General features: G+C 47.0%; 4 protein-coding genes across 4 annotated transcripts; 2 read left to right on the top strand and 2 right to left on the bottom strand.

Annotated features, from left to right (window-relative positions):
- Positions 1–2,654: 2,654 nt before the first annotated feature.
- On the bottom strand, positions 2,655–3,859 carry F4822DRAFT_391012 (uncharacterized protein). Its single transcript, XM_051457082.1, has 3 exons — positions 3,569–3,859; positions 3,210–3,518; positions 2,655–3,145 (listed from the first exon to the last, which is right to left on the bottom strand). The coding sequence occupies exons 1-3, from the start codon at positions 3,584–3,586 to the stop codon at positions 3,041–3,043; spliced, it is 432 nt and encodes a 143-aa protein (XP_051318199.1). The 5' UTR covers positions 3,587–3,859; the 3' UTR covers positions 2,655–3,040.
- A 92-nt stretch (positions 3,860–3,951) lies between these two features.
- F4822DRAFT_129205 (Rix1 complex component) lies at positions 3,952–5,375 on the top strand. The gene is made up of 2 exons (XM_051452681.1): positions 3,952–4,212; positions 4,280–5,375. The coding sequence occupies exons 1-2, from the start codon at positions 4,092–4,094 to the stop codon at positions 5,203–5,205; spliced, it is 1,047 nt and encodes a 348-aa protein (XP_051318198.1). The 5' UTR covers positions 3,952–4,091; the 3' UTR covers positions 5,206–5,375.
- A 2,025-nt stretch (positions 5,376–7,400) lies between these two features.
- Positions 7,401–10,039, top strand: F4822DRAFT_129187 (DEAD-domain-containing protein). The gene is made up of 6 exons (XM_051452679.1): positions 7,401–7,463; positions 7,734–8,050; positions 8,104–8,297; positions 8,358–8,798; positions 8,854–9,345; positions 9,405–10,039. The coding sequence occupies exons 2-6, from the start codon at positions 7,770–7,772 to the stop codon at positions 9,890–9,892; spliced, it is 1,896 nt and encodes a 631-aa protein (XP_051318197.1). The 5' UTR covers positions 7,401–7,463; positions 7,734–7,769; the 3' UTR covers positions 9,893–10,039.
- Positions 10,040–13,453: 3,414 nt separating this feature from the next.
- On the bottom strand, positions 13,454–16,683 carry F4822DRAFT_129081 (uncharacterized protein). Its single transcript, XM_051452678.1, has 3 exons — positions 15,588–16,683; positions 13,696–15,527; positions 13,454–13,510 (listed from the first exon to the last, which is right to left on the bottom strand). Exons 1-2 carry the CDS (start codon positions 16,000–16,002, stop codon positions 13,858–13,860), a joined length of 2,085 nt encoding a protein of 694 aa, XP_051318196.1. The 5' UTR covers positions 16,003–16,683; the 3' UTR covers positions 13,454–13,510; positions 13,696–13,857.
- Positions 16,684–16,902: the final 219 nt, after the last annotated feature.

Raw genomic sequence — 16,902 nt, 5'->3', positions numbered from 1 at the left:
ATCATGAATTCAAACGAATTCTGGTTATCGTCGTTTCAAAAATACCCCTACCCTTAGAAAAAAAAATTGACAACGCCCACAACCCTGCTAAATCACTTCTCACTTCAGTCTCCGAATCGTCAATTGACGGGCCTATTCCCTACATCCCGAACCATACATCACGGCTTTTATACCATTTTAAGCTGAATGTAGGTACTTTTGAGACTTCAACCCAATAAAATTGTACACTTCTCTGCAATTTACATGGGACGCGCTGACAAGACTCAGCCGAAACACAATATTTCTACCCATGTTCCCGTAAAAGTTCCGAGAGAAATTGTTCGCGTTCATTCAAAGTAACGTTGAATCCCGAGCCGCTATATTCGATACAACCCATGAGCCTCTGAAGTTAATGGCTCGCGATATTAGTGAGACTTCATATCAACACCAACCAACTCAAATTGTCTAGCCATGCCTCCAACGATAGCTGCTGGATGACTATCCTTGCCGTGATGGATTTCACACAGCAGTTCTAGCGCTTCTATCGTAATCCTATGCATCCTGCAGTACGTTCGGCACCGTATGTGATATTCTAGAATTGCTCAAAGGGTGACGAACGTGGCGATCTGCAGTGCCTAACGACGATCATAGACCATCCTACTCGATCTGAAACACACGTAGAGCTGGCCCCGAACCTCACAGCTGAGCTTAGCTCGAACACCGTGATTGGTCTTATTGATTGTCAGACTTACCCTCCACTCACTAGACTGCCCACCTTGTTAATGCTATCGCAGATCAATCGGCATCAAACCAGGTTGCTATTGACTGGTCTTTTACAATTCCCATATGCAAATTACTAAATCGATATGGACTGGAACATATTCGTGCAAGGTTAAAAGCTCTTTAGTGTATCTCCGCCACACTCTTACTTCCGCTATCGCAAGGCCGATAGACCTCGAGAAATGGGGGTTGCTCCAAAGTAGACCTCGTGACACATTTACCTACGCGTTCGAGACGTTATACCCTCCAAGGTCGTATGTCTACCCAGTGGTCCATCACCTTCTCGCCTTCTCAAGTGCGAGGCTGTACAGGAGCAGCGCATCGGGATGGATACGACCCGACGAATAAGTTCTGATATGTATCCTGCAGACGGCATCTGGTTCCGGCGACTATTTAGGATCAAGGTGACATCAGATAAACTGTTGGGAAGGTTAATGGAATCAAGGCCCAGTGTGCTTACCAAAACTACCTGCTTATGCAGGTGTTGGAATTTTGCCTGGAATGCACATTGCTAACTCCCATCAACGTTAGGTAGATACGTTGGAGCAGAAACGTGTTTCATCCATTACAGCCACGCAATCCCATGGAGTTATGTTACTAGTCCGAAATGCGGATTATACGATGAATCCCCATAACTAGAAATCGTATTTTCGATGACACCGATAATCTAAGATGGGCTACTCATCGTGGATGCGCAACTTGACAACATGAATTTACTGACTCTATCAATACTAGGGGTTGAACGCCAAAAGCCGATCTACTACCGGTGTTTCCACAATGCTATCCTTTTGTCCACTCTGACCCAGCTGTCTATTTATTCTCGACGCCAGGAGCATGGGAGCCACATACATAATGTTTCATAGCTCTTAAGCTCGAAATACTGCCCCATTTGGTGGCATATTTTCTAGTTATATATCTGCGGGGTTTCTAATGCTCCGGTGGCGCGGTACACTGCCGTTCCGTCCAGCAGAGAATCTCCGATACTAGTAGAGGCCTCCCGTTGACGGCTTTTACAAGTTACACGGCTTGAATTGAGTAACCGGCCAAAGTACGTGCTCATACATCACCGTCTCTTTTCCCCATTCCCAAGTTGGCCTACTAGTACGGGTGGTTCGTACCCACTACGGTTAACTACATTGATTCAAAAACACACCTACTCCACACGCTATGTGGACTACGACCGGTGTGGGATCAACGGAAACGAGCACCACATAGTTTTCGAAACACTAATGACTTGTATCCCTCGGTCGAAATTGCGGGCGACCCGGTGGTCTAAATTGAACATGTGGCCTAATGAGACATGCCGATAATTGTGGTGTCTCTTGTGGTTCTACAGAATGGGACCTGGAATGTGAGGAAAGGATGTATTACATCCTACCTCGGTAAGATCAAGTTAATATATATATATCTCCTAATAGCGCAAAGCGTACAAGATATATGGATTATCTTGCTATGTTAAACTATCAATTGCTATCAGATACAACCAATGATTGAATCAGCGTCAGCATGGAATTACTTGGTATTGGCAGCTACCACATCACGCAGATATTTATAACTATTAAGGTACTTATCATGACTTTCCTTGTAAGAAGCTAGTTCTTCAAACACCATATGATTGCATTATACGGGAAATGGTTATCAAAATACCAATAACATTGTCAAATCATTATGGAAGCTGGGAAACATATACACGTATCGACTTCATTGATCCTGCTTATTACTTCTACGCCCTTGTCAGGTCCTCGTGGATGTCATATCATGTCATCTAGGATAAGCGTCATCGCTTCTCTAATACCTAATGAGAAAGGTAGGTAGATAGGAATAGAAGTTGCGGTATTCTGGGCTAGTAAGTTAGCAGGCAATGTTGACAGGTATATCTTTAAAGAGAACGGAGTCAAGGTAGAATGAGATAATCGGGTTCTATTGTATGAGCCTGTTTGTTGCGATCTGATGTCAGCACCAACAGCTCGCTGCTTGGTTTTATGAGCTATTGCGTGTACGATATGGGCTTCTATAAATCCAATACTTGGTGCTGTCATGATCATGTAATAACACCACTTCCAACAGCCGACGGCTAGATGTAGTAGCAAATATTCCAAATTTAGAATCATTACTACATGTTATAGCTTATTTTTGTGACAAATCAATCCCCGCCCTGGCAATCTTGGGTATAATGCCTTCCTGAACGCCGTTAACTCCGCATATGCAATGACCGTTGACTTGGACGGCCAGCTAAAACCAGAGGCCCTCGAACTCGATGGATTAAGGTACCATAATATGATTACACAGGGGGTGTATCGTGGACAACGACGAGTAGGTATTTGGGTTCGGGTACAATAACGAGTTCTTGTTTCTTCGTTCGCAGCCTTAGTAGCTTTAGTTCATCCTGCACCAGCAAGTTAGCCCCCGATTCACCAAGTCGCAAAGCAACAAGTATCAATTATACATACCTCAGAGTCAATCTCGTCAACCAAGCTTCCCGCGGTGCTCAAGAAACTCCAAACCATGCTAGCCAGCTCCTGAGCGGCTTGTGTCTCATTGTTGGTGTTCACGTTGACGTCGGTCGAAAAGGAACCGCCTGTGGGACTTGGGAGCGAGTTTCGACTGTTCGAGGATCGCGCCGGTCGGATGGCGGATATTTGGCCATTTGTCTTGAGTACAGTGCCGTTGGTTCGGTCCAGCATCAACCAGGCCTTGACACCGGGCTTCTTGGATAGCCGATGTAGCGCTTCCTCAATAGATTCCGTGTTGACAGAGGGCTGCATTTTTAGCGAGTTATACATAAATTTACTGATAAAAATTAACTTACCAATGACTTTTCTGCCATTCTCGCTGATTGCGCTTTGAATTTATATCTATTAGATATCAATTGTTTTCAAGGTAGACTAGGAACTTAAAGAACTGGAACAAGTTCTTTGAAGCTTTCTTTGTTAGGATATTAAGGTACACATGGAGCTCAAGCCACCAAAGCATGTGCAGTACAGCCGATAAGATAAGAGCGCCATACCCTCGGGAGCCGGCATTTCAATCTAGTCCAATTCAAGGGACTCTACTGTATGAAAAGAATTTAGATTTACCGTGCTACACCAATGACGCCATACGTAAATAGCAGTATATACATGTACATAAGTATCAGCTTCTTCCTGTCCGCACGGTCTAGACTAGACTTATCCTAGCGCGAATTAAAATAATGCCATTAGTTACCGCCAAAAAGTCGGATCAGCATGTCCATTGCTTTTGGAATCGCGATTTATTGAAATGTACCTATCTATAACAACTAATTGACCAAGGTCATCCTATCGAGTGTCACTCGTACCAATGATCGAGTCGCGATGGGTTCCAGCGCTAAGAAGAAGAAGGAAAAGAAGAAGGACTTCCAGAAGCCCAAGTTGAAAGTAGGAAAAGCCAAGCCGAAGCCATCCAACTTCACAGATACGAGTTTTAGATCCAAAGGTATTAATATACTCCTCATATGTCCTCAGATTGTGTAATTGGTGGCTGACTTCGTGATGATTTGTAGCTCTTGTTCTACAACAACAGCTAGCGGAAGATGCGCCGAACCCGATCGAGCGATTTAAACACAATCTCTCTCTCACGAGCTCTCGTTCAGACACCCAACGCCGAGATGCGTTGTCGTACCTTGCGGGTCAATTGTCGACGAATCCACCGACAAACCCGGTAGGCACATCTACATTACTACACAAACTTCTGCCGATGATGTCCGATTCCTCGGGGCCTGTGCGCGGCCAGTTGTTAAAGCTATTGCGAAACCTCCCCGCAGACGAAGTACGGCCTCACGTAGAAAAAATCATGCTCTACATCCGGGGGACCATGACCAATATTTCACAAGAGGTCAAGGATGACGGCCTCAACTACATGGAATGGCTTCTCGACGTCGCCGGAGAAGATGTCGTCTCGAGTGCGGGATGTTGGGTCAAACCACTCCGAGATTTCATGTCGGTACTAGGCTGGACGGTCAAGTCCACCCCAGCTACTACAACTAAGAGCGGATGGACTTCTGCGCCTAGGACAACATTTGGCTCCAAGAAATACGGCCAGTCCTTTCCGCGACAGATGTTAATCCTGTCTAAATTCCTGGAAACAGGTTTCAAGTCAGGGTCGCCCACACCTTGGACCAACGATTGGTCTAACAACATAGGGTGCGTACCGCGGACGCCGGATCCATTTGGATATATCGGATTATTTAAACCTCCTCGAGACGAGGAAGGCGAGATATACCGTAACCGAGAGGATAGACAAGATATCTTCCAGAAAAGGTTCAGAGCCGCCATTGAGGTAGGCGCGGATATGGCTAAGAAAGAAGGGGGTATGGCTGGTAGGGCCGCGGCAACCTTAGATCAGGTGCTGAAAGATGGCATGGGCGACTACGAACAGATATCACGACTCGATAATGATGAGCATTTATGGGCGGGCTATATCATGTGAGCCTCCGAGTACTATTAGGCGTGTTCCGCTAATACAAACCGTCACAAACAAAAATTCGTCTTCCCTGACCGTTACCGGCATGCATTGAATTTCGCGCCCGTGCAATATCGCATTGGTGCTGGACCCCACAACAGCATATGTCGCATTTCCTTCCCGTGCCTCGTTGTCCCTATTTTATACGCAGTCGGTATTTTGGTGCATACTACAGTGAAGTGCTCTTCTGCGAAATATATAAATGTGGCCCGAGTCAAGTCGATAATTCACCTCGCATATCAAGTCCAGGTAAATTATGGTCGATCAATATCATGCAACCTAAACGATGCATCCCGCCTTAGGGAAATGTCTCCCCTTCGACTCGCCGAGACCGGCTCCGTACGCCATATAAAATTATCTCATCTCCGTGTTTGCTTCGCCTTAGATACCGATCAATAGAACTTCGCTAACACCATGACCAGTGTTTTGCCCCATTATCATCTCATATATACCTAGGTATATATCTACGAAACGGTCAAGAAGTTAGGCATAGGCAAGCCGCCAGACAACTGTCTGCTTGGCTATATCGCTACCTATTTACCTATATGTATACCTAGCTGTATTCAAATGATACTTGCTACAATGGTCTCTTCTGCTTCTGTCGCAGTAAAGGTAGTCGAGGCGGTTTGCGACAAACACCTCTAAGACAGGCATAAAGGAAGCCTTGAGTGTTTCTTAAAGGAGATCAGGCAAGTGATATTTCACTATAAGATAGATCCAATCCTATTGATATTCTATTAATGGCTTGCCGTCTTGCTTTCACGTCTAATGTTATTCTTAAGTACTTTTGATGTCCCAATTAAACCTACCGCCGTCTCATTGCTGCCGTCGCCCAGCCTACCTTGGTATTGGTACCTATCTACCTAGGTAAATACCTAGGCATCTCGTCGTCGCCATTAGTAGCCAGTAACATAGAAGATATCTGCCCAAGTAATAGATGTTTGGTCTGGATTAACCACTCCCGTATTCTCCAGGTAATTCTGCAAACCCTGGCAGTCACATTGCTGATATCTCGGAGGTGTAAGGTCGACTCATTCCTATTCTGTTTAGTGTTAAGTGTATATGGCAGACTGGCAGCTACCCCAAGGCCTCTACGAGTAGGTACCTACGTCCTGTCGCCCCCCGAAAGCTTAGCATACCTTCCTTCTCTCCAACCAGACAAACACTTTAAACTTTAAATCTCTAGGAGCCTCCACGTACTATCTGTTAAGGGACGCGTATATATAGCAGGTACTGTCCTAGCTTAGGTATTTGGGTTGCTATCACCTTCCCCTAGCAACAGGTTAATAGCAGGGTCGACAGCAAGGTCAGCACCAATAGTAGACGCGAGCACCCTATTTTGTTTACCTTTTGCCTGCTGCTTCCCCAGGCGTAGAACGGCCAGTGCACTTCCCAGACTTCTCTATTTAACATTGACTTGTTCACCTCCCACCACATCTCTCCCTTCATCATCCTTTCACCTTCTTTCTTCTACATCACAACATCCTCTGGTCAGACTCGATCTGCTCTGAGGAATACATCCCTTTCGTCTATTGTTGTCCTTCTAAGAGGTAAGTACTTTACTATTTTTTTCACTGCCATCACCATCATCACTACCCTTATTGTTTTTACACCCTTTACTACCTACCTAGGTACGTTCATTACCACATTCGACCCTTCACACTACACGAGAGAAACCTTCTACGTTAACCTCGTGAAAAAAATCACGCCCTAGTTTTGTTCCCTAAACCTTTTCGTAAGATCCCTCCCTCCCCTCGACTCTGGATTCTATTTGTTCTACTTCACCTTCCATTGTTTTGATTTTTCCTTCCCCTCTACAACCCACACTCTTCCATACAGGTATGGAATACCTTCCATAGACATTCCAATCACCATTACACTACTTCACACACGCTGTTTTCATACAGCCTTCGTCTTTTTACACCCAAATACTGGATAGCACAGCCTCTTGCTGTTTGCCTAAGTAGGTAACATCTACAAGCAAGTAGGCCGAGTCTTCAAGTTTACACTCTATCGTTATTCCTACTAGATATTCTGAAAGCCTCCGCCAACGACTCCCCACTTCGTCATTTATCTTGTTTCTTTTCTTCGCCCTCTTCTCCAAGACTCAGCTTGATTTCTTCCAGCCACCCCATTACACCTAGCTAACATTCGGTCCTAGGATTTCGACTCTTCCTCTCAGCAATCGCACACTCAATATTTTGTTGACCAAACGCGACTTCCAGGTAAGATTCTCGACCTCGTTTATTTCCGATCCCGCCTACTTCTCATCCGACTTGTATCAGAGATATATCTTACATATCTTGATGCTGAACAATCTTCCAACGCCATCCCCTATTCGGTCAACTCTCGTTCATACTACATATCGCGCGGAAACTACACATTTTTATTTACTTCCCAATTTCCATTGTTGTTCATGTTCCATTTTCTAGAAAAGAATAGTCCTAGTTATAATACCACTAGGCCTTGTGTTTATACTGATATATCGCTTTTAGTCTTCACGACACGATTTTCCTGGTTCCTCAGCGAAGATGTCTGACTGGGGTGTTGCCGACATGAAGGCCGCGCTCCCCGAGCAGGCCGCCGAGGCACCCAAGCGCCCGGACAAGCCGGTCGGCGACTGGGGCGAGCCTGTCGCCAACGACTACACCGAGACCGATACCGATCGCGTTTGGGGTAGCAACACCGCCGTCTACGAGTGGAACCGCAGTGATGAGGATGAGGGCGACGTCGGCCCCGAGTCACCCGAACTTGAGCTCCAGCTTTTTGGTCCGCCTGAGACACGAGCCACTGCGGGTATCGATTTCTCAAAGTGTGTTACCTTTCATTCGCTTGCACACCAATATTTCTTACTAACTACTCTAGGATCGCGGGAATCGAAGTCATTCAGGAGGGTATTGAGCGTATTAGCCCCATCTTCAGCTTCAAGGAGGCTGGTCTTCATCCAGTCATGTTGAAGAATGTTGAGATGGCCGGCTATGCGATTCCCACCCCGATCCAACGATACTGTGTTCCAGCTATCAAGATGGGATATGACATCATCGCCGTCGCTCAGACTGGTAAGTAGCCCAATCGCTTTTCTATGCCATATTCATGGTTCATTAACCACGTTTATTTAGGATCTGGCAAGACTGCGGCCTATCTCGTCCCCATCTTGAACCACTTGATGGGAAAGGTCAAGCAGCTAGCTGCTTGGCGCCCCAGCCCCCTAGCGTTGAACGCAGGAGAAGCCCAGCCGGTGCGAGCTGAACCTTTGGTTCTGGTGATGTGCCCTACTCGCGAGCTGGCAGTTCAGATTTTCGATGAAGCGCGCAAGTTCTGCTACCGCACTATGCTTCGCCCTTGTGTCGTCTACGGTGGTGGTCCCTTGAGAGACCAGATTCAGCAGATCGGTCGAGGCTGTGATCTTCTCATCGCCACTCCTGGTCGCTTGATCGACATCATGGGACGTCCCGGTTTGTTGACTCTTCGTCGTCTTAAGTTCATGGTTATGGATGAAGCTGATGAACTACTCGACACGGATTGGTCCGATGATTTTGAGAGGATTTTCTCTGGTGGAGGTAAGCATACGCGAAATTTATTATTACATGAATATTTATCTAATTCTCGTAATAGAACAGGAGTCAGGCGACGTGAACTACATGCTTTTCTCGGCTACGTTTCCCGCACCCGTTCGTCGAGTCGCCAAGGAGCACCTCGCTATCAACCACATTCGTATCCGTGTTGGTCGAATTGGAAGTACTCATGCCAACATCAAGCAAGATGTTGTCTATGTAAAGCAGGAGCTCAAGCGCGAGGCTCTCCTCGACCTTCTGTATTCCATGAAGCCCGGTAGAACTATCATTTTCGTCAACAGCAAGCGCATCGCCGACGAGATCGATGACTTCCTGTTCAACAAGAACTTCCCCTGTACATCCATGCATGCGGACCGCACGCAGCGCGAGAGAGAGGATGCCATGCGTGCATTCCGCGCGGGAAAGTCGCCCCTTCTTGTTACTACTGGAGTATCGGCCCGTGGAATCGACGTGCGCAACGTGTTGCATGTCATCAATTACGATCTACCGAGTACAAGTCATGGTGGCATCCAGGAGTATATCCATCGTATTGGTAAGTGGCCCTTTACTGAAGTAGATTACCTATAGACATCACTAATTAAAATTTCTTAGGTCGCACCGCTCGAATTGGTTACAGAGGCACGGCCACCTCATTTTACACCGAGCGAGATGAGCCCTTGGCTGAGTCACTCACCAAGATCCTGATGGAAACCCAACAACCGGTTCCCGATTTTCTTCAGCAGTACGTCCCCGAAGGTGTCGACCCGAACGACTTTAAGATCGAGGACGACCACAGCGACGAAGAAGGTGATGATGGATGGGACGACGCACCGAAAGTAGGCGTCAAACAGAGCACGCTCCTATGGGTCGATGGAAAGGCCACTGTTCTTGATGATCCTGAGACTACTGAGGCTGTTACGCCCAAGGATGGTCCTGGTAGCCCCGACAAGGCTGAGACTTGGGGTTCTGCTCCGAAGGCGCCTTTGGAGCAAACCAAGCCTGCTGCTGATTCTTTTGGTTCTGGAGGCAACGCTGGTGGCATGGACTGGGGTTCCCAAGCTCCTTCCAATGCCTATAACCCCGACGATTTCGCGTGGTAATGATTTTTCTCATTTGCCTGCTCTACTCGCTGAGTTTAGATGAATTCGTTAAGATTTTCCATCGCGGGTTATCTGACAACCACATTTGCATTGTTTTCTTCGCCTATATTCTGATGGACGCCAATGGGAGGTGCCAAAATTAATCGTTAATCTTGATTCACCGAGTTCTATGGCATGGTGGGAAGATGCGTTTTTCTAGACAGATAGTTATCCTAGGTAGTTAGTCCTGAGTAGGATCTCTGGCTAATACAGGTTGATCAATGATATTTCCCTGGCTTTTGAACTGTGACGTTGCTAGGTTTTGCATCTTCTCGGGTGGTGCCGTTGATAATCATAGTAAGGCCAATATTCTTTTCCATTTCCAAAGGGCGAACAATCCGCTCTAACATAGATAAATTCGTAAATAACCCCTAGGTAGTAAACTAGAACTTATCTCTTAACCAGTATGGTTCTATATAGTCATTTCCCTCTGGTGACCGATTTATCGAGGCGTCTACACAAGCATGATGGCCTTCGGCTCGTCGCACCAGGTAGACATATCTCTATATTATTCGACTTTCAGAGGACATATTCTAGGCAGCCAAAAGGAGGAACAAGATGTAGGTCCTAGAAGAATTGCCTGACCCTCGACCATTGATACTTACGCTTTAGTTATGAGTTCTTATGTTCTCGTAGTAGGGGTCAGAGAAGCCGAGGGACATACACGCGGCGGAATGTATATGTCGATTGATAGCTCTTGTTTTGGTTTGTGGTGGCTGGATGGATTGGGGGTCGCGGACTTAACGGAAATACTGGATGGTGAGTGGTTGTGGGTAGGTAGAGAGATGTGCCTATCACGGTACTGAAAAGGGGGTTGGATTTGCATACAGGGAGATGAGATGACAAATCAAGTCAACGGGGTCCTGGTCACACACTAAGCCATAGGTAGACCCGTACACCGTCAAGAAAACCTGGGCGTATTGTGATATCTGTGATTTCTACGAGATATTCTCGCTATGTGCTCGGTATGGAGGCATCGGTAGGGCTTTTCCCATCACCCCGGGTTATCTACCTAGGTACCTAGCTATTAATCACCAACCATGCCAACCGATCGAGATCGATGTGAATTAAGCGGCGCAGGGGCCATAGACATCCCGAGGGCGATAATAGAACCGGACCAAACCAAGTCGCGAAGCATTAGTTAGTCACCCCGCGGATGAGTTGGCATGAACTCAGTATGAGTAAGACGGCGACGAGGCGAGGGCACGCGGAGATAACATGAATAGGTTCCACTCACACTCACACTTACACTTACCTGGATACCTGCCTACTTTCCCGCTTTATCCCACCGCTGGTGGCTGGTGCGTGATGAGGAATCATGTTCGGAGTTAAGCGTTGAGTTGGTGGATCATTGCACTGTTGAGCGAGAGGGGGAGGAGTGGAAGTTTTCTCTAACTACACTGTCCTACGGGCGCGAGTTATGAATATCTAGGTTATGTTCTTCAACGTTAATCATGAAGTGCGTGGGATGTTGGGAGAAGTCACAATACACATAACACAAATTGCTCGTCTCGTCCAACGTGTGTTGGATGTACAGCGTAGAACGTCTGTTTCGAGCATCTTGCATCTTGTTCTCCAACCTAATCTACACACTTACATGTAAGAGCTATTACACACCTCAAATCCCGGTGTACACTAGTTTGACTCATCACCGAGGGTGTAGCCTAGAGGATTCGAGTTATTATCCAAACTTGTGCCGACAAGCCCGCCTGTGTGCTTTGTAATACACACGCCTACTCCTGTGTGCGCGATGTACTCTATTGGAAACATATCCCCAACGATATCCCCTCGACTCTGAAACGTTACAGCGACATCAATAATTTACACGAATAAACCGCAATGATCTGCTGCCTAGTAGCGATATATTGATCCCATATGTGCAAGGGAATCCGTACGTATGGATGTGTCGTGTATGACCAAGCTTAATAATCGCGGCTTATCTATTCCCTTCCGCGTCGCGAAGCGCAGGCCCGCTACGCAGTGGCCCGCCCTTACGCCTATGTATAAATACTGATTAATACTTACAATATAATATAATTCATAATAAGGGAACATAAATCACCCCAGTAGCATCCACTCACGCGCGGCGGGAGGGCGTGCGTAGGCAGCGTAATTGCCCACGCCTCTCTACCTACCTCGCATCCGCATCCGCGTTCCCGCAGGAGCCGGGTGGTAAATTTCGAAGGTATTCGTTTCGTTCCTAACCTCGGGTAACCCACCCCAGCAGTGAAACCAAAACCCCCTCTCATGTCAAACATCAGAATCTAAATTAAAACCATTAAAAAAAAAAAAAAGATTGTCTAGGATACTTAGGCAGCATGTAGTTTATCTGAACAACACCAACATATATCGTATCGTAGGGTATTGTATTGACCGCCCCTTCATTCTCAGCTCAGCCCGTCACGTAGGCCAAGTAACCGCCATGAACTAGACAGCGCATAATCGGCGCGTGGCATTCACATTAGGGAGCAAGCACCCGTTCGTTTGTGAGCGGCGGGGCGGACTTTCGAAAACCTACATATTGGCGCGACTTACCTGCGATTGGGTGGGTAGCCGGGAATATGATTGGCTAGTATTAAATCTTGCCGCTAGGGGGGTTGCCTGAACAGGTAATTAGCTGTGTCTGGTTAGAACGATGATTGGGAGGGGACAAGGGGGGGAATGATTTAATGGTTGGTCGCCCAGTTTTAGTTCTGGTTGGTTGATTCGGCAACCTAAAATACTTAGTTAACAACACACACAACTGGTTCGCCCATTAATTTTTTAGGGTCCCCTTTTTGCATGGCAACGACGATGACTCACCGGCCGATCCACACATCGACCTTTCAAAACTCATCAACTAGCCAGCCTGACTGACCACCTTTGGTTACTTAGCTAGCCTGCTTGTCGTGCCTCACATCAGCAAACAAGGGGAAAGCAAAAAAAGGAAAAATCTTGATTTGTTACCCTATAGCCAACGTAAAACGTATGGCTATCGTGTGACGGATGAACGGATGGACATCTTGTGTTTGTATGCATTATTCTTGTTGGCCCACACTTGAAGCTCTTTCTTGGTCAGTACACGATGTTCCAGTGTTGCCTCACAAGACGAATGAAAAAGCAAACTTGCACTCAACAAAAAGGTCATTCAGTTGGAAACCACTTCCCAGCTCGAAGCTTATATCAGGAATTTCATACTATCTGCGTGGTTGTCTCTTCTTTCTCAAGAGCTTTCTCTAGTAGACTGGCTTTTTCTTCTGTAGTAGTACTCGGGGGAAGCTTGGTTTTGATATTCGATCGCGCAACACCTTTTCAGGCCAGATAGGTAAAATTTATAAATGTCTTTGTGTGCTTCTTTCGTAGCTACTTAGTCGAAGGACAGAAGGCGACTGTAATTTCGTACTAGTTGCCATATATCGTTCGGCGTATTCGTGGGTACGAATTGTCGTTTTGGCCCGTTGAGACCAAATAAAGACAGAAACCTCTTAACATGAAATTGCGTGGTCGGCTCGAGGTGGCACGTACGTAGTGCTAGCTTGCCTTACTCGAGTCGCCTCGTTTTTGCAGCTTCTTGCTGCTGCTGCTGCTGCTGGTATGCCACTGCCTAAGCCATTATTCTTCTCTTCCACATAGCTATGATTATCTCCGGAACACCATTACAAATAAAGAATAAACTCAGCTCCCTTATTCACTCGTACACAAGCAACTACCCACCTCCGAGCCTCCGAAATGCTGTGATCCTGGAAAATGCATGCATCGAGAAAAATAAGCTTTTGCGCCCATACCTTTGACCTTTCGTTTGGCGTTCTCTATAAACTATTGTGACTTCCAAATGTGGTATCAACCGTCAAACCCCAGCCATTGCAGAACAAAGGAAATAGTTGAATATTGTCACAAGGGTTGTATGTCGTCGGTTCCGTAGTGTATCGAAGCCCGCTAAGTGGCTCCTAATTCAGAATGCCTTCCCACATGCCCGGCCCACCAGGACCGCCCACAGCGGGGTGTATTGCTGGAATGATATACGAGCGAGCGTCGGTCGAGCAGCAATAACGCTTCCTGCCTCCGTTCGACTGGACGGGTGTCCTCTGGCTCCCCAAATCCATGGAATTCTGGCCTTGAACTATTGCATCAGCTCGTTCTTTCTCAGCGATACTGCAGTATTGACTGCTTAACATCTCACGGACGTTCTCCTGAAGGGAGTTATCGATTGACAAGGGCCGGCTGCGCTTTGCCCCAAGCCTGGAAGACGAACGAGGCTGTGGGTTTAATCGGTGATGATAGCTGTAAAGCTCTTGTAGCGCACGTGCTGCGTTCGTATCATCGTCAATTTCACATCCTCGTGCCAATGGTGTCTCCAGCGACATCTGTACCAAATCTTTGCCCACCGTGCCGGTGAAAGATTCGGGTGAAGACGTGATGCAATTATCTTCGTAATCTTCGGGTACTGAAGCGATCATGGGCCTCAAGCCATACCTTTCACTACAAAGCTTCGCATACCGGCATCGCGCCTGAACATCCAATTTGGTGGACGGCGCGCTGGCTAGTGACGAGGCTGAGGAGATTGAGGATGAACGAGAAGTACGTGACGAATCAGAAATCATAGATTCCGGCGAAGAAGCCGTTGAAATAGAATTAGCAAGTGAAGAACGGCGCGTTGAAACGTAACTCAACGGTGATGAGCTGATAGATCCAGGCCATCTGTCCAAGTTTTGCGAAGCAGATACGTTTGCGGCTTGAGCCATCGCGAAACCCATTGATCCCTTACCGCTAAGAAGGCATGTAGCTGCACTCGCGGCAGGAGTACTAAATCCAATCGGTTGCGGTGTAAGACGAGGAGTAGGAAGTAGACCTAAAGCTGGTGCAAGACGGCCCGGAGTGTGTGCAGAAGCGGGCGCGGGTTCCATGACGAAAGGTATGTTGTAGGTCTTTGGTGTGGAGGGATCGCTTGACGTATAACTCGATAAATCCGACTGAGGAAGGGCCGATATAGGTGAAATCGGCGTTGAATCCCGAATCTTTGCCATGGACGGACTCAGCGGAATAAGGTCCTCGATATTCCCAAGTTCAGGTTCGAGCTTTAGAATTAAATTCCTCCAATCTTGGGTTTGCTGTTCCGAGATTTGAGAGCAGGCGGATCCAGAGGTAGGTGGTTGTGATGGTGTGTGCTTCAGCACAATTTCCGTCCATCGTTTAAAAACGTCATCGGTGATGTGCAACTTCCAGTTCACTGCGACCAGGAATGACATCTCGTTTTGATTGATTTCTTGTGTTGCCAGCCCGGATATCTTGCTCCAGGCTCTTGCCGAGTAATTTCGGTCTTGTAAATACTTCGAGGCTAAAATTAAGGCCGCTAGAAACATTCTACGACCACATTGGAGAACCCGGCTTGCGTGGACATCATCCGGTTGCTCCATGGTAAAATCGTGGTTAGGGACATGAGGCTTGATTAATATCAGGTAATACAAAGCGACCTGCAAAGTGGAATAGCTCGTACGAGACCTGCGCAACGTTTCCTGGATGAAAGTGCGCAGAGGTAACACGGCCTTGTGACCCAGTTCTTGACGGTGGAAGACGGAGGACAGCGGCCATATCGCTTCTACTATCTGGGTGGACGAATCTAGATGGTGGGTTGAGCGCGCGTCTTGGGGGTTAGGGGTTCATATCGTTAATTGCTTACCGACGAGGCTATCGACAAAATTGACCTTGCGATCGCTTTGACGAACCAGAGGTGGAGGGCATCCAGTCCTAGTGGTTGCACCGCTATTGGTGCGGCGCGGATTCTGCCGGAGTTCTTGTGGAACTTCGGGTGCTTGGGTTTGTACCTGTGCTGACCAACAAACGCTCGTTATTACCGGGTGGCACGTAACATCGGATTGGGTCGGCAAAGGCCTTCGAAAGTTAGGATAAGACTCGCATTGTTCTGACGAATCAGAATTGCTGCATAAGGAAACGGAGGTATCATCGGAGGATTGAGAAGATACTTCAGACCAAACCGAGGTCGAAGATGATGAGGCGGAAGAAGCTATTGAGGAGTTGTAGGGGCCATTTCGAGAGGTGATGAAATCCAGCGAATCAGATTCGCTGCACATCATCTTGAGTGGAGCGGGAGGTAAATGATGTCTATAAGACTAAAACCTCCAGTCGCCCGACGAGCAGAGTCAACCGATTAGATCGCTAAAAACCGAGAAACAGATTTGTGAGATCTGTTCGTGTAAGACTTTTCAACTTCACAACAGCATATATCTGCTGTTATAAAGTCACAGAGGAAATATGAATAGAAGGTGAGTTCTAAACACGAATACCTCTAGTCAAGGTTTTAAGATCGATCAAACCGGAGGACAGAGCAAGACGGACGACTGGAGTAGAGAAGATAGATGATATCGCAAACTGCATTGTGTGATGTATTTGTTTCAACTAAGGAAACAAAGAGTTGAGAATTTGTGGTAGTAGTTGCACCAGCTAGATATGCATCGAGCTGGGCTCCTACCTGACCACGATTATGTTATAAAACGAGAAGGCGTAGAGTGCGTGATGCGTGAAACGTTAAAAAGATGGAAGGTACGGCGCGCGTTTGGCGGGTTAGAGCGGTTCGTCGCGGATAGGAATATTTAGTAAGAAATCGAGGGTTGAGGTCGGGCGCGACTCGAAAACGCCGAGGTGGTATCGGATTGGTCGAATTGAGAAAAATCAATAGTTCGGCGGAAATTGATAAAGTCGTATGTATGGACGGTTTTTGAGGTTAAGGTAAGGTACGAGATCGATTATGCAAGGTACGCAACTGCAACCACTATTTACTACCGATGACCGATGGGGGACGCATATATGCGGTTGGTACTGCAAGACCGAATGGTGGGAGTAGATAGTCTTTTTAAATTGAGGTTATAATTATACCTGAGGCGAATAGGCGACGACTTTTGTGAACTAGAATAGAGACAGAGACAGGATGAGTCGCGTGTTCGAAGACCAAGGGATAGAAGAGGCCTAAAACGGAG

The sequence above is a fragment of the Hypoxylon trugodes genome (assembly GCF_022578975.1).
Source record: "Hypoxylon trugodes strain CBS 135444 unplaced genomic scaffold F4822scaffold_2, whole genome shotgun sequence".
Lineage (NCBI taxonomy): Eukaryota > Fungi > Ascomycota > Sordariomycetes > Xylariales > Hypoxylaceae > Hypoxylon > Hypoxylon trugodes.
The sequence above is the reverse complement of the archived record's forward strand: the minus strand, read 5'-3'. Positions and strand labels throughout refer to the sequence as shown.

Excerpts from the sequence above, each read along its gene's own strand:
- F4822DRAFT_391012 (XM_051457082.1), bottom strand. Across the intron at positions 3,146-3,209 it reads TTGACGAGATTGACTCTGAG|GATGAACTAAAGCTACTAAG; the intron begins GTATGTATAATT and ends TTGCTGGTGCAG.
- F4822DRAFT_129205 (XM_051452681.1), top strand. The coding sequence starts at position 4,092 with ATGGGTTCCAGCGCTAAGAAGAAGAAGGAAAAGAAGAAGGACTTCCAG. Across the intron at positions 4,213-4,279 it reads TACGAGTTTTAGATCCAAAG|CTCTTGTTCTACAACAACAG; the intron begins GTATTAATATAC and ends GATGATTTGTAG.
- F4822DRAFT_129187 (XM_051452679.1), top strand. The coding sequence starts at position 7,770 with ATGTCTGACTGGGGTGTTGCCGACATGAAGGCCGCGCTCCCCGAGCAG. Across the intron at positions 8,051-8,103 it reads GCGGGTATCGATTTCTCAAA|GATCGCGGGAATCGAAGTCA; the intron begins GTGTGTTACCTT and ends TAACTACTCTAG. Across the intron at positions 9,346-9,404 it reads GGAGTATATCCATCGTATTG|GTCGCACCGCTCGAATTGGT; the intron begins GTAAGTGGCCCT and ends AAAATTTCTTAG.
- F4822DRAFT_129081 (XM_051452678.1), bottom strand. The coding sequence starts at position 16,002 with ATGATGTGCAGCGAATCTGATTCGCTGGATTTCATCACCTCTCGAAAT. Across the intron at positions 15,528-15,587 it reads TTTTGTCGATAGCCTCGTCG|ATTCGTCCACCCAGATAGTA; the intron begins GTAAGCAATTAA and ends CCCACCATCTAG.